The following is a 16688-nucleotide window of genomic DNA, read 5'->3' on the forward strand; positions in this document are numbered from 1 at the left end:
TAAAACAAGGCCGTCCATGATTACATAATTAATAACTTATCCATAAATATATTAGAATATTTTTCTCTCTTCCTATTTACTTTCCTATCCAAAGAAAATATCTTTTCTGAGTTACCCAATTATTTTTTGCCACTTAATTTTTTTTACCTAATACACTTATTATTCAATTGGTGATATTTATTTTTTCAATTATGATGCTTACAATTCTAATATAAACCCCATTATTCAATTGGTAATTGTATATTTCTAAAAGAGTTGTCTATATTCTGGAAAATATCACCATTAAAGAGTGGTCATGATTGAAAAAAAGATAGAATATTAAAATAGGAAAAGAGAGAAAAATATTCTAATATATTTATGGATAAGTTATTAATTATGTAATTATGGTTAGTGCCTTATTTTAGTCAATTAAATCTTAGTCATTAATTTTAATCTATGTCATATGTCTCACTTTGAATAAAAAATGCTTGTACAAAGTCATTTGCTTCAGTCCATCGTTGCTATGTAAAGGGCATAATTGTCATAGGTTGTATTGCAGTGGCCTGTAAATTAGTTTTACGTAAGCATCTTGACAAAGATAGAATTCAATTAAGTTCTGACTAGGTCGTATATAGACGACATATTGATGCACTATAAAACAATGAGTTTAAATTCTCTGCACTTTGTAAAAAAAAGTTTGTACATATAACTAAGTTGCAAACCATATTAAAATTCACTCGTAGCATTAGAAGGTTTATAAAAAAATCCTAAATTCATGTGCATTTGACTTTCCGGAAGGTAAAGTAAACCTACTGAGACAGTCTCCGAAAAAAGACTAATGAAAGCGTTAGACATACACCATTAGTTCTTCTAGAGGTCTATTGAATTTCCATTACTTTTACAAGCATATAAAATTTTATAGTGACATCAACTTGGAGAACAAAACGTTAAAGGTTGCTTAGATTTTTATTTTTTTTAATAAAAGACGCAAAAGTGCATTTAGTAGGGTTTGATCCCACAAAATTAAGCGATTAAACCCAAGTACCCAACACTTAACCAAAGTTGCTTCATTCAAACATTTTAAGAATTATATACATAATATACCCCCAGTTTAATCGGGTAATCATGAATTCACGTGATCTATTTTTTATACATAGATTCGCCCCCAGTTCTTCCCATCTACACAGCTGTAATATTTTTCTAAAACAATGAGCCATAGGAAACATAAAACTTTTGTTATTGCATTAAGGCAGATGAACGTACAAACAGTTTGGCATGCACACTTTGTTCAATATAAATACAAGCTTAATTGAAAAACAAAAAGAGACTATAAAGAGCTCCAAATGTATGTTAATGATCCATACCACTAGAAATGTTAAGGAGCCAATTCAGGGAGATCCAGAGGAGTTGTTTTGAAGTTGGAAAGCCAACAAGGAATATAACTATATGTAGCCATGTATGGACAGTACCTTGGGTAAGCAAAAAATGCTACACATTTTGCAATTGATTTTTGAAATGGAAGACCAGGAATGCAATTATTCCTCAAATCAAGCACTCCATTTTCTATCAATCTCAAACAAATTGGCCCAAATCCTGTAAAATAATTATTGGACAACGATAAATTGGCCAAATTCCCCAGGGCACAAATCACATCAGGTACTATCCCATACAACTGATTTCCAGCAAAATTCAAGATTTCGACATTTTCCAAGCACCCTAATGAGAACGGAAGTGGACCAGTAAGTCTATTATTGCCAGCATCGAACACTACTGCTTCGTTCAAGAATCCGAGTTCATAAGGGAGACATCCACTTAACAAGTTGTTGAGCAGCAAAATCTCTGTCAAACTCGACAAGATTTTCGAAATGCTACGTGGGATTGGACCGAAAAATCTGTTGTTGGCTAAGGTAAGATAAATAACATGGCTGCTCGCGATATTATCAGGAAGCCTTTGCATGAAATTATTGTTGTTGATAAATAGCGCGTCAAGTTGGTCTTTAGTGAACAATTGAGGTGGGACTGATCCGGTGAAAGAATTGAATCTTATGTCTAATATATTTAGGCTATTCATGCCCAAAATTGCACTAGGAAAAGGCCCAAAAAATTGGTTGTTACTAATATCAAGTTCATAGAGATAAGGAAGATTCGCGATTTTTTGAGACAGAGTCCCACCAAACTTGTTGGAATTAGCATGGAAAATGGCTATATCTGGAAGCTGATCAAGGAAGCCATCAAGCGTCGAAGCGCTAAGTTGAAATCCATTGAAATCAATAGAAGCAAGAGCAATTGCTGATTTGTTGTCTGGTGGACTTTCACAGTAGAAACCAGTATAATTACATATATTTGGACCAACCCAAGATTTTGTAACACCTAAAGGATCAGAAGTGATGGTATTCTTAAATTTCTGGATAATGGGGTATACTATAGCAAGTCTTTGATCTGCAAAAATCAATTGGTTTTGTCCCTTTGATGGTTGTGCTACTGTAACACTCAAGAGAAATATTAGAAATTTGATACTATTCATCATCTCTCGAAAGCAAGAAAATGGAGTGAGAATGAAAATAGAGAAGAAATCAACAAAGTTCACTATGCATGGAAAGCAAACCATCAATATTTGTAGTACTTGATTATAATTTTTTGTGTTTGTGGATTGGTCGCAGCAATTAACAAGAGGTACAGCATAATGGATACGTTTTTTAAAGGCTCAACTTGATTAACCAACCAATCCTGAGTGTTTTTAAAATTGAGACCGTGCAAAAAGAAGCAACAATGAATGGGTCACTATTTGGTTGTGGCCAGGGACCAGAACTCTTTCAATTATTAAAAGAAGATGTCATGTTACCTTTTTGACATTTTTTGTTATCGGTTTGGCCACTAGTGCCAGATTTCAATAATCATATGTAGTACTTATAAATCTTTTGTACAATCTGATCAATACTTATCCCTGTAACTATCAGTTTTTGTTGCAATCCAGCCAACCTATTGTCGTTTCGACTTATGCTTAAGGGCTTAGGGCCAGCCAGAGAATTCAGCTAGTGGTCATTAATTCTGAGATTTTAGGATTAATCAAGATTTTGTTAGCAGGAGATGACATATTTTTAAAACTTGCAAATAAAGAAGATGTCATGTTACCTTTTTGACATTTTTTGTTATCGGTTTGGCCACTAGTACCAGATTTCAATAATCATAAGCTTTTGCTTTTGCATATACAGTATAAATCTTTTGTAGAATCTTATCAATACTTATCCCTGTAAATATCAGTTTTTGTTTAGAATTATGGGTAAGGCCATCCAGAGAATTCAACAAGTGGTCATTAATATGAGATTTTAGGATTACTCAAGATTTTAGTAGCAGCAGATGACATGTTTTTATGAGAATCATTAGCTAATCATATGGTCTTCAATGTCATTCTTCTTTCTTTTGCATTAGATGGACTTAATGACATGAGAAAATCAATTAAGAAAGTATGATTAGTTGGTTAGCATAATGATTAGTTGGTTAGCATAAAGATCTTCTTTCATTTCTTTGCACAAGGGTGGAAGCAGGATTGGAGACAAGGAGATGGAAAAAAAATGTTAAATGTCAGAGCTAAGAGTCGAACCTATGACCTAAAACAAATTTTGAATTACATTTGTCACTACAAAAAAGTTGCCTATGCGAAGTTTAAGATTAAACTGATTACTGTTGAACCTATAAGTTTTCACCAAACATGCAACAATGGAATCGAGCCATTGACTTGCTCAGAGCCCCAAAATGCTCCACAGTAATCTATTCCTAAATATTTCCTGGTTTCTGACATTCTTTTTGGGTTAGCTATTTTCTGGATGATGCAAAAAACCAAGTTATGGGACATTTGGAAATTAGGCTGGATCAAAACCTAGTTCAACTTCTAATTCACAGGCTTACTGGTTTGGAGCCACCAAAACCAAATCCCTATCATAGTTAATGGGTTCAGTTACAAACTATTTCTAGATGGCTGCTGAGCTCAACCCAAGTGGCAAAAAGATCTCTGCTGGTCATAGAGGAGTAATTGGACAGGCCCAATAGGCAATCTCTTGTATGTATACCAAACTGAAAAGACCAATTACCCAATTGAGATTATAGAACTTAGAAGAGCCTTCTTTCTTCATTTATATATACACAGATGTATAAAAGTTAAAATACAACAACAGTTATTATGTTTCAATCCTAAACTAGTTCAACTCACTTGTATGAATCTGTTATATATGGGCTAATTTATTCAAATAGATAAAAGCAATGACTTCTTGAGACACGTGTTCAAAGTGTTGAATTAAGGTAGAAGAGTTTGGTTAATTACTTGACTAGATCAATTGCAAGACTTTAAGAACCTGTGCTTCTGTTCCAGACGTAGTCAAAATGAAAATTACTGTCTAGCAAACGACCAGATATTCAATTTCATATTTGTGGTTATAAAATAAATTGACCCATGGCCAGTCCAGACAATGAATGAGGACACCATAAACGCCCAAATTTGACTAACCAACGCACCATACTGTTCCCATTCTGACTCAAATTCTCAATATATCAACTTTCACTTTCAGACATTCTTGTTAGGATTAACTTATAGGTAAGAAAAATAAGCCTCATAGGTAAGAAAAATAAGCTTACATTAATAAAAAATATTTTATTTATATTTTAAATCTTCCGTGTTAATTTGATTTAGTCCATGAACATTAGCTGAATTATGAATGTGATAATTGATTATTAGATCGTGCATTTTATGTGTTTGGTAGATCTGCGTTGACGGTCAGTGTAAGCTCAATTCGATGGGCTCGTAATGTGAGGGGCCATCAGGGTTTCATTAATAGCAGATAGGTCCCTTCTCTAGCCCTCATATAAACACATTTTAAGATATTTCATAACAATATCTCTAACGTGTGTAGCTGTTCCATTGATGCTGCCATATCGTGGAAGAGTAATAGATAGGAAGTTCTACTCATTTATCTATCTGCATATGGTTCAAATAGGTACGCAACTACTCTTGCTAATCAAAGTATATTTTTGTGTCCTAATATCATATTTGATCTTGATTTATATACTTATACAATATACACGAACTAAATTTTATACTGTTGATGTATTTTAACTAGTTGTAACAAAATTGAACATATGTATTCGTTTTTTCTATTTCGACGATACACCAGGAATAGAGTTAGGTTCAATGTTTTGACTTTAAAACCACAAAAACTACGTGACTTCTAGCTTTTCATTTCTAACATATTATAGGGAGAAAATGGCAGAAACAATAGGGATCATCCAAACAATAGTAAGTTATTTAAAAAGTCATATAAGGATCCACGAATATTGCATAGGATACCAAATGTGGGTTCTCGTAATTTGACCAGACAGAGAAAAAAAACAATGACCAAAACACGAAGTTATCTACTCGGGTAAGGGCAGGTTCATCTCTCCACATGTGATTCATCTACTACATCTAGAAACTATCTTCTTGTTTAATGTTTAAAATTGTCAAAGGTCCATTAAACATTTTTATAATCATAGAAATTAGCAGACCATTGAAATAACAAATCATTCCTTTTTTAAAATAACTTGTTGTCGGCCAACTTATGGACATCTAAATTATTCTAAAAATCCCTAATACTTTTTATCAACATAAATATGGAATAATTTTTTCTACTAAATTTTACTCCAGCAAGAAGAAAACCTAATGTTTTTTTTCCTAAGAATAAAATAGACTTATCATGATTTTATCTTCTTCTTTTTTTCATTTTTTCTACTAAATTTTACTCCAGCAAGAAGAAAACCTAATGTGTTTTTTCCTAAGAATAAAATAGACTTATCATGATTTTATCTTCTTCTTTTTTCGGCCGATGTTCGATATGGGTATTAGAATCCAATTAAATTTAAATTTACATTAGAAAATCCCACATTAAAAATAAAGCGCACTCTAACCATCATATCGAGTCCTTAAATATAAGGGAAAATTATGTAATTGACATATATTGGAACGACCCGTTTGGTTGTTATTGGACTTTTGACCTATTTACCCTCGTTAACCCTTCCCCGAGCCCTGTAAATATGATTTTGACCCGCGGGGATGGGCGACACGGTTCCCGAGGTAATCGGGCGAGTTTTATTGTGACTTATAAGAATTAGAACCTTAAAGTGGAAAACCTTTGACCAATAGTTGACTTTTGGGTAAAATCCGTCGATTCCGTGAGGTCCAGAGGATCGATTATGACTTGGTGGGGGTATTCAGTTCTGTTGCCGAGGCATTTGGGAGCGTTTTGTACTAATGGTTGGAAAGTTGATTTTTGACCGTTGGGGGTTGACCCGGTCGCCTCATCGAGGCTTGTTCCGCAGGCGCGAATGCCTATCACATTAATGAGATCCGCCTGGGATGGTCCTCTGCTGAGGCGAGATCGCGGCGGCAGACCCTCTTCCGCTGCAGCGAGAATCGCTGAACCAAAATTATTAAATGTCCTAATTCGAACCATTCTTTTCCCATTCCCAAAATTAATTCTCCATGTGACTCAAGGGCGATTTGAAGTGTATTCAGAGTTGATTCATCTTGGGGTAAGTGTCCTTCATCTTGTTCTTGTTTATTTACCTTCCTAAGCTAGGAATCTATGGTGGAATCTAGAAAAGCTAGTTAGAGAAGATGAGTTTTAACCTTAGTTTGTTAATTGAATTTTAAGCTATGAATGTAAGTTTAATTGATGAGTCTTGCTAATCTAAGCATGAAATTCCATTAATTAGTAGTAATAAGCTTAAATCTCTAATTTGAGTTAATGATTTGATTATAGGAAAACTAGGGTTCATGCCTAAATTGGGGGTTACCATTTGAATGATATAATTGATCAATAATTGAGCTTTATTAGCAATTGGAGAATAGAATTGAACTTCCAGAACGTTGGGTTACCAATTCCACTCTTGGAATACCTGTTTCGCCCTTGTGGGTCTGATTTTCCTCTTTCTACAGCTGATTTTCGATTCAAACGAATGTAAAGCAATATGGGTACCGTAATCCCCGTTTTTAACTTAGATTTCGATAATTACTAGACTTTAAGTATTCGGAGGCTCTTCGGAAAGGCAAGGGTCATGTTTGACGGTTCGTGGCACCAGCTCGGCATCGAGGTAGGTTACAGCTTACCTTTCGGTTAGACTTCGATTAACGAAACATATGTAGAAGTTAGTGATTGACGGAGAAAGCATGTTAAGCCTTCGGGTATGAAGTTGGGATGGATACTCTTAGGTTGGTATTGTTGATAACTTTGTGGGCTTGTTGCCTTGTTTATTGTGATTTGGCTTGTTGCCCATTTACTATGTTGTGTTTGTAATGCATTCATCTCTCACTTATCTTGTCACTTATCATCGATAAAGGAAAGAACAATGATTTAGGATTGGTATTGTGATATGTGCTCATGTAGAGGCACGAATAAGATACTTACACTCTATATTGATATCATGCATCGCATTCATACACATTTGCATGATCATTGATATGAACTGTGATTTGGTGTTGGTGATGATAAGTGAGAAAGGAGACATCCGAGATTGTGACTGGAGCAGGAGTTTATGGATAAGTTCGTTATGGAAGTCATCTCTGAGCTATGTGCAAAGTGGCTTGTTATTGTGGAAGTCATCTTTGGGCTGTGCGCGGAGTGTCTAGTACATGGACTTCGCGGGTGCCCCATGGGTCATGACTATCAAGACGTGGAAGATATTTGTCTGTAGCCTGTGTGTACGGAGACAAACAGTTGGCCAGTGCATCTCATTGCATTGCATGTGCACTCATCTACTTCATTCATCTATATTATTGATTCTGCTATGGCATTTATATCACGTGTAATGTTCTGATCTTGGATTGTGTAGTGATTTGTACTTGATTGCTAGCATTCCTACCTTTCAGTTTCTTTCTTATATATATGTGATCTAATTGTTGTCGGCCTATGATACCTACTGGTACATGGTGTTTTTACTAATACTATCTTGCTGTACTCTTTTTCTAAGTGCAGAGTTCATAGTAGGTTACACCTCCACCTATTAAGTGATCCCAAGGCTCAGCTTATAGAGAGTCGAGGGTGAGCTTTTGATGGATCACGCTGCCCGGAGACTCCTCTATATTACTTGTCTTATTTCCTATTCTAAGACAATTTAAGTATTTCAAACTTGTATTTCCAAACTTATGTAAGTAGCTCTTGTACTATTCAGACCATATTCTGGGGATTTGTATTGGTATTCCGCATGTTTAGTTATTTATGATTTGAGACTACTTTATCCTGATATTTACTCTCTTATGTTTGAATTGGACGTTGAAAAATGCGGAAGAGTTCGCCCACCAGAGGAATCAGTGTGGGTGCTCGCTTGATTCCACGAGTGGAGTCGTGACATATATGTATTTATTTAATATATATACATATACATGTTCAGGACGTTGAGCAATCATAAAACCACTGTTTCAATATTGACTTTGCATAAACACACATTAAAGCTATGCAAGTTGTGTCCCACGCACACCACCCAAATCGCTATCTGTCTTTGGGTCAATCACAAGGGAGTGTTAATTTCCAAATATTCATCTCGAACCAACATCTCTCCCTCAATAATTATTCTTGGAAATAATTTATTAGCCAAAACAATTTATCCACAATCAGCTGGACGATACATTGAATAATACTATCTCAAAAAAGTCCAAACTGATGTAACACCCACCCATTACACCCATTGATCAAATATTCCCTTTATAAAAATATAACTTAAAAGTTTGTCAAACGTCCCACTTACGACACGTTCTTGATTAAACTAATCCCAACTTGATTAAATTCTTTAATCCTTTTTCCCCATTGACTAACTATTGCGGTGCGATGCAAAACTCTTTCTTTATTGTTTTTTAGTGGAAGCTGGAATAAGTGGACTTACTTGCTAGAACCACCTAACGTGTATAAACAATTAAACGTCAAATCAGTACCCATTAGTAATTAAAAATAGAAAAATAATCTTCCAACAAGATATGTATAGTATTAAAAGAGGAAAAAAGTAGTATAAAATTTGGAAAAAGAAAAGTACCCACTATGTTGCATGATTCAATTCCCACCAAATCCACAATTTGCTCTATCTCCTTTCATTTTTTCCACGCATAATCGAAAGTTTTTCAACGACAAATACACAGAGAATAAAAATTAAACAAATGTGCTGCTTCTTTTTTCATTTTTCCTCTAGGCGTTGACCATTAGATCATTTGCATCTTCAACGGTGCTGATTTACTCTCACGGTTCCAAAGAAGATCTGAGCCATTGAAATAGGTAGGGGAAATTGATTATCATCAAGATTAAGAAGATTCAAGGACATGAGGAGCTGGTGTCTCTGTAATGGAATGTGAATGATTGTGTTCTCCTTCATATGTAACAATCAACATAGCAGCATCATCCAATGCTCTCTCCACATGTTTACGTGCTGGACATCCTCGGACACTGCTACATTTGTAATATCCCCTGAAAATTTCAGACCAACAAAATTTAGATTCAAGCAAAATTCAAGTTCAACAAAAGGGAAAAACAGGGCTCGGCGATGGTTAAAATATACGAAACATATACTGATTATGGATATTATATGTATATTTATACTTAATATACAAAATATAAATATAATTGCCTGCTATTATTATTTTTATTGGACGGTCCAAAAAGGTAATTATTTCAAAAAATAAAGTTAGGAAATTTACCTTGGATGAGGGGAACCCTTAATGGGCTTTTGACCATACTTTCTCCAAGAATAATCATCAGGTGGAATATCAGCCATTTTCATGCTAATAGCAGGGACTCTCACCACTCTTTTGACTCTTGATTTCCTGAATAAATTATCCATTAAACAAACAGAAATCAGTTATAATTCCAGAAAAAAATGAAAAGATCTGTATATTTATGGATTCAAGTGGTAAAAATAGAAAAGATATAATAAAACTTTAGAAAAGATCTGTATATTTGGATCTACAAACTTTGGGTCAACTTATTCGTTAAATAAACACACAACAAATATCGCGTGAGATATAATAAAATTTTTTTGTAAAAATGATATCCAGAGGTTGATTTTTACCTTTTCTTAGGGCAGTGGCAACGGCCAGAGGATCCACCAGCACTGTTACACTTAAGAGCAGCATCGTCCATAGAACTACACTTCCTCTTAAATGAAGAAGTAGAAAGAGGTGGCCGACCAGCAGATGAAACCTGAGAAAGATTAGTTATCTGAAATCCAGAAGACAAAGACTGTTGCAAAGAGCTCTCTGTATCCCCTGTTAAAGATGACATAAACGAATTCGCTGGCGATGCAGAAGCAAAATTGATTGTAGTTGATACGTCTTTTCTTTCAATTGAACCATTTTTCACTAGTTGAAGATGATGGTTATGTGGTAACGGAGGTAATCTCTGAATTGGAGTTGGACAGTAAACTTTAGTAGTAGTAGGAATAGTAACAACTTGTGGCTTTTCAGGTTCTTCGATTCGGGGGGTTTGAGTCTTAACGGGTTGTTGTTGTTGTTGATCTAATTGATATTTGTTTTGGTGGGGCTTAGGAATCGGGCCTCTACGGAATCTGGCATGGCCAGTTCTGTTTTTATCAAGTAAAGAAATGAACTTTTTGAATTTGTTTACAGCAGCATCAGCTACTTCTCGATAATCAGGGTTAACAGAGGAATTATTAGGCAAAGAAGAAGATGATGATGAATCTTGAAAATTTGGTTTTTGTTGTTGCTGTTGTTGGTGTTGATGAGATTGAGATAGTAATCTGATTAATTTCTCAACGCTTTGAAGGCCTGCTGTTGCTGCTTCTTGAACGGCGGTTTCTTCCATTTTTGATGAAAAACTATCGGTTCTGTAACCACTGGACATTAACTCTACAGCCATGTTTTTCACAACATAGAAATGAGGAAAAACTTGATAGAAGGAGTGAAGGGAGTGATTGAAGATAATGAAAGGCAAAGAAGATATAGAGAAGGAGAGAGAGAAAATTGAGGAAATTCTTGTTCTAATCAATGGGGAGAGAGTCAAACTTATGATGCCCCTTTTTCTCTTTTTCTTTTGTGTTTTTCTCTCCTTTTATTTTGTAGCATTGTCGACGTGAATGACTTTTTTTTTACTACTCTCTCTATCTCCTAATTTATGTGACGTCGTCTGATTAGATATAAAATTTAAAAAATAAAGAAAAACTTTAAAAATATATGATTAAAACAAACCTTAAATTTTGCGTGACTAACCTTTTGGCTATGAGAATTTCACTTTTTTCAAAAATATTTTTCACATTATTTGAAAATTAACATTTGATCATGAAAATTTCAAATACAACTAGAAGTTATCTTTAAAATTTGAAAAATACCTAAAAATTGATTTTCACTCTAGAACATTCAAACAATAAAATATTCTTTCCAAAAACTATAACCAAACACAACTCTAACTTCAAATTTTCAAATAAAATGAAAAATATTTTATTAGGAGCAAAAATATCTTAAGTTATTTATAATTATAGAAAAGTGACATCATCTTTAAGATTGATTAAAAAAATCGTATCACATAAATTAAGATATAGATATTTTTTGATATATTCATGGTCACACTTAAAACCACTAATTAAGGCAGAAGATTTTATCCATCCATCGTAACTTTTATTGGTCTCGAGTAAATGACTGAACTGTCGCTTTTGACCTTATAGGCCAGTAAAGGAATGAGAAGTAGACACGTAGATTATTCATTTCTTTGTAGGAGAGAAAAAGAGGGCATTGACTAAAGCAGTATTTTAGGTTGTGTGGGGTACCGGTTAACGGGGGGAAAATGGAAGAGGCAGAAAGTCAAAAGGTAGTAATGAGCCGTTAGATGAATGGGGGGTGAAATGAGAGTGTTAGGTTGGAGCCAGTGAGGTAGAGTTGACTCTTAACATCTTTTAATGCAAAAGTCTATTTGGGGTATAGGCTGGTAGGGAAGTCTTTTATCTTCTTTTTCCATTAAGCAAATTAATTTGAAATCTATTTGTTCACATAAATTTTAATAGTGCAATCAAAACTACATGGACTTTTAGTTTATTGGTGAGTGAATCGATTTCCCACTTTATACTCCCTCTCCATTTTTGAAAAGAAAAAACAAATCAGAGAGATCTTCATAAAAAAAAAGTTATTACTCTAGGTTTTCATTTATTTGGCACAGTTTAAATTTTTTATAAATTTATTTTATTTTTAACATATTTAATTGTGGATAAATCCCATGGATAGTTTAAGTATAGCTAATATAAGGTGGTGTAAATATTTGATTTTAATATGTAGGAGTATCCGAAACTAAATCATATTATCGAGATATTTAGTGTAACTAACCTTAATTTAAGACTACGAGTTAAAAACTTCATGTTTTTCTAACGCTTTTAATATTATTTTTTAATCTCTATGTCACAGACTTTCCTATTTAAGTCTGTCCAAAAAGATAATTTAACTTCAAAATCTCGTTTCACCTCCAATAAGATGATTATGACCAAACAAATGTCTAGATCTTATTTTATCCACAAATTTCATAAATTTTCATTTTTTTTTCTTGAAGCTTATGCTCGATTAAATAATGTCACATAAATTGAGATATGGTAAATATTTTTTTAACATATGTTTATGTTATGTACCGAAAAATTAACTTCAGCTAAATTCATTGATTATACCCTTTATTTATCGTCATCGAGCGAAGGGATTCCAACAATCTCAATACATACGGCAATTATGAGTAGGAAAGTCTTTTGGGACCTACTTGGTGTCTTCTTTACCGGATGCTCTGTCTTCGTCAAACTTGAAATTTAAACCACACAAGATTACCAGGTCACAGCTCACATGGGATTCTGTTTTCTTCTTTCTCTTTTGTATGTATCCTTTGAGAAGGGTGACTTTCGTTTTTTGTAGTTTGTACTCTTGTTTGAGTTTCCTCTTGTGAGCCTTGACAAAACATAAACGGAATAATAAAAATATTAAAAAATGATCCATTGTCTTACACCAAATGAACAATGTAGGACCCTGTCTATTAGACACAATATTCTCAAATCTACTTGGGGATCATTTTCACCAAATTGTACAATTGTCAATAAGTGAAGACATAATTTCTAGTTAGATTTGCGTATAAAATCATTTAAAATGAAGTGTATACTATTTCCTCCGTTCCACTTATACGGCGTCGACTTACTTATGAAATAAAAAAAGGGAAAACAAATTTTCCGACCGTAATTACAAACATAGATTCTTTCAGTGTTTTATAATAAAATTTACATATTTTAAAATCATAAAAAAAATATTTTAAGTCTGCATAATTATTAATTCACTGTATATGAAAAGAGCTGAAAAAAAATCGTATTAAAAGAAAAAGTTGTTTAACTACCCAAATAGTTCAAGCTCAAACAAAATATAAATTGGGAGTTTGGGACGGATGGAGTATTTTTTTTATATTAGTATCTTCATTTAACTTAGAATTATTTTTTTGTTACTTCTTTAATTTGTCTAGCTGATCTTTTGTTGAATTTCTTTTTTTTAGTAGTTCAAACTTCAAAGTTCAAACATTGGAATCATTAGGGGCTTAACTAGTTTGTCTTTAAAAAGAAAGAGAAAGGGAAGGAAAAGTAAAATTGAGTGATGTAATAATCTAACGTCTCTCGAGAGAAGAGAAGGGATATTAAAACGGAAAAGAAAAGTTAAAGTTGACAAAGGTAAGATTTTGGGAGGGATGTCGTAGTAGTGGGTGGACTAATTAGGTGCAGGATTTTGGGGGGTTGGATTGTCAACCTTGAAGTTGAAAATAAAGGGAAAAATTGAATTCAAATTAGAAAATATACTTTTTTAAAAATTTGAAGTTGTATTTGAATATGAATTTTACATGGATAAAATTCTAACAAAATGGTTACTAGAAACTATTAATTCACTTGAATTACTTATGAAACATACTGTTTTTTAATATATTTTGTCAATATCTCAAATACTAATGACCAAATCAGTATAAGTTAATATAAAAATATTATTTGTGACCGGAAGGGGCCTATTTTCTTATTTTTTATTCGGCGCACGATATGTTCCGGATAATTTAGATTCACACACGTAAAGTTCATTAAAGAGAAAAATACTCCCGATGAAGTTTTTTTTTTTTTTTTTTTTTTTGAATTTTCAGAATTCAAATTCGAGCTAAATGTATTCAATTCATTCCATCAAAACCTTTTGTGGTGCCAAAATGGCCTAATAATTTTACAAGTTTAACAAGAATTTCACTCAATCACAAAGGTCACAAAACAAAGCAATGAAGCATTGACTTGCAAGCTGGATCCCACTTTTCTGTTGGCTTGCTTATTAAGAGTTGAGGTTTCGACAATTATGAGGGCACTTTTGCACTCCAAAACATGTCTTCAAAGTCAATCTACTTCTTTTTCTTTTTTGGTGAGAAATGCTTTTCTGTCATAGGTTTCTTCTTCACAATCCTAGGATTTATTTTGCCGAAAGCAACAGTCCATCTTTTCTCTCAATCCTTGGTTAATGATAAGCAACCGAGTGGAAGTATGTTTTTCTTACTCTTAATTACTCCCTCCGTTTTAATTTGTTAGTCTGATTTTAATTTGGTATGAAGTTTAAGAAAAAAAAATTAAATCTTATGGTTTTAAATTAAAAATATGTAAAAGTACCAAAATAGAGTACCTTTTTAATCTGCATTTTAAATACAAAAAATTTTTGAAAAGCTAAAATTGTTAATTACCAAAAAGGGAGAAGATGCATTCTTTTCCAAACTAACTAAAAAAGAAAGTAAGATCAACAAATTGAAACGGAGATAGTACTTTAAGAACGAAAAGTCAATTCGCGAACACTTCAACTATTTTATCGAATATCTATTATCGCTAACAAAATCTTATATTGTCTCTCTAGATTACAAAAATGGACTTATTTTATAACACACACTAAAAAGAATTAGTAGATGACACAACATGTTAACATGTTGGAGTTTGACAAAGTATAAAAATGACGCGAGATCAAATTAAAAAGACGAATTTGAGCTAAGAAGAAGAAGAAAAATCTGTAGAGCTAATTAATTCTTATTCATAATCCTATGTGACTTGGGACAGGACTGGAAGTGTTAAACGAAAAAGATAACATCGGTTAAAGTAGAAAGTAAATAACTTTTTTATAGTAAAACAAGGGAAATTGGAATTCAATATGGGTTAAGTGTATAACTACTTAACTTCTTTCCCGCTGTTAGGTGTACTCCCAAGCAAGCCAACTATACCGCTCTCTTATGCACAAGTCTTTCAGTTTCAGCACACATAAAAAATTGTTAACAAATTGGAATTCAACGAGTTTAATTAAACTTTTGTATAGTAAAACAAGGGAAATTGGAATTCAACGAGTTTAATTAAAACTTTGTATAGTAAAACAAGGGAATTAATTACTACTAGCACTTAACCAGAATGTGAAGTCATTGACTAAGAATAAATTAGCCTAAATAGACAGTAAAAGTTAACATTATTTGTTAAATGTATCTACTATATGAAAAGGACCAGGGCAACTGGTCAAATCACTATATTGAATAAGTCGTTTCATATTTTAGAAACTTGCGTATGGAGTGTGATTTTCTATTTGTATTTGGAGCTCACTAGAATTTCAGTTGAGTCAATCCGCGTAAACTTAAAATATAGCCTGCTTCCTAGTACAAATTATATTTTTCAATTATTCCATTTACTTTCTTTAAGAATTTAAAAAGAAAAAAAGACAGGGGATTTAGCAGATTGTGACAAGGTTCACGATGTAAAAACGTGTTTGAGAAATTTACAGATTATAGAAGTGATGTTTTCACATATAGGTCGTTATTTTAACTCGAACTTGTCTTTTGGGGTTGAAATAACAGTGGAACATTGACATTATAACATGAAAGATAGTGGATGGCCACATTTAACCAGATGGGAGAGGAGATTTAGTAGGCGTTTGGCCATAGAAATCAAAAACTTTTTCACTTTTTTTTTTTTGAAATTTTGGAGTTGGAGTTGTGTTTGGCCATAGTTTTTGCAAATACTATTATTTTTTTTTTGTTGAAATGTATTTTTTCAACAAGATTTTGATTGTGAAAAACAAGTTTTTCTTGTTTTTCAAATTTCAAATACACTTTTGGGCCTACAAATTTTGATAGACTTTTTTGGGGGTGTGAGTTACAATATACCTATAAATTTTTTGGCATAACTAAAAAGTCAATACAACAGTAATCCTGCCTCTACAAGGCATCAAAGTGGTCTTTAATTTTTTCCCCTCAAATTGCTGGTCTTTAATTTTTGCCCTTCACCTAAAATACCCCCAGATTTTGGGTTAGAACCTCAGCTTAGACATAAAAATAAAATAAAAAATCGCAAGGCAAGGCTTCACGAAAGTTGTGCCTCACGTTGCCAGCATTTTGCCTCAAGGCATAACTAAAAGTTTGTCTTGCTCCTTAAGCGTACTTTTAGTTATGCCTTGAGGCAAAGTCTGCCGCATAAGACGCACTTTTCGCGAAGCCTTGCCTTGCAAAGTTATATTTTTTTGATCGAACATGATTCGAACCCACGGGCCACAACCTCTGAATATTTTTGGCCACTTTTTTAAGCGAAGGGCAAAAGATAAAGACCAGTGCCTTTGAACGGCGATCCGCGCACAAAATTATAGTAACTTTTTTCAATTAATGGTTGTTGGTTGGGGGGTTTGGGCTGGCCTACTT

The 16688-nt window shown here is 33.4% G+C and overlaps 2 protein-coding genes across 2 annotated transcripts; both read right to left on the bottom strand.

Annotated features, from left to right (window-relative positions):
• Positions 1-1084: 1084 nt before the first annotated feature.
• Positions 1085-2789, bottom strand: LOC132033404 (uncharacterized protein At4g06744). Its single transcript, XM_059423373.1, has 2 exons — positions 1344-2789; positions 1085-1179 (listed from the first exon to the last, which is right to left on the bottom strand). Exon 1 carries the CDS (start codon positions 2585-2587, stop codon positions 1355-1357), a length of 1233 nt encoding a protein of 410 aa, XP_059279356.1. The 5' UTR covers positions 2588-2789; the 3' UTR covers positions 1085-1179; positions 1344-1354.
• Positions 2790-8979: 6190 nt separating this feature from the next.
• On the bottom strand, positions 8980-11051 carry LOC132033412 (probable WRKY transcription factor 7). Its single transcript, XM_059423382.1, has 3 exons — positions 10057-11051; positions 9686-9811; positions 8980-9455 (listed from the first exon to the last, which is right to left on the bottom strand). Exons 1-3 carry the CDS (start codon positions 10860-10862, stop codon positions 9293-9295), a joined length of 1095 nt encoding a protein of 364 aa, XP_059279365.1. The 5' UTR covers positions 10863-11051; the 3' UTR covers positions 8980-9292.
• Between the last annotated feature and the right edge of the window lie 5637 nt (positions 11052-16688).

Source organism: Lycium ferocissimum, chromosome 10 (genome assembly GCF_029784015.1).
Source record: "Lycium ferocissimum isolate CSIRO_LF1 chromosome 10, AGI_CSIRO_Lferr_CH_V1, whole genome shotgun sequence".
In the NCBI taxonomy this organism is placed as follows: Eukaryota; Viridiplantae; Streptophyta; class Magnoliopsida; order Solanales; family Solanaceae; genus Lycium; species Lycium ferocissimum.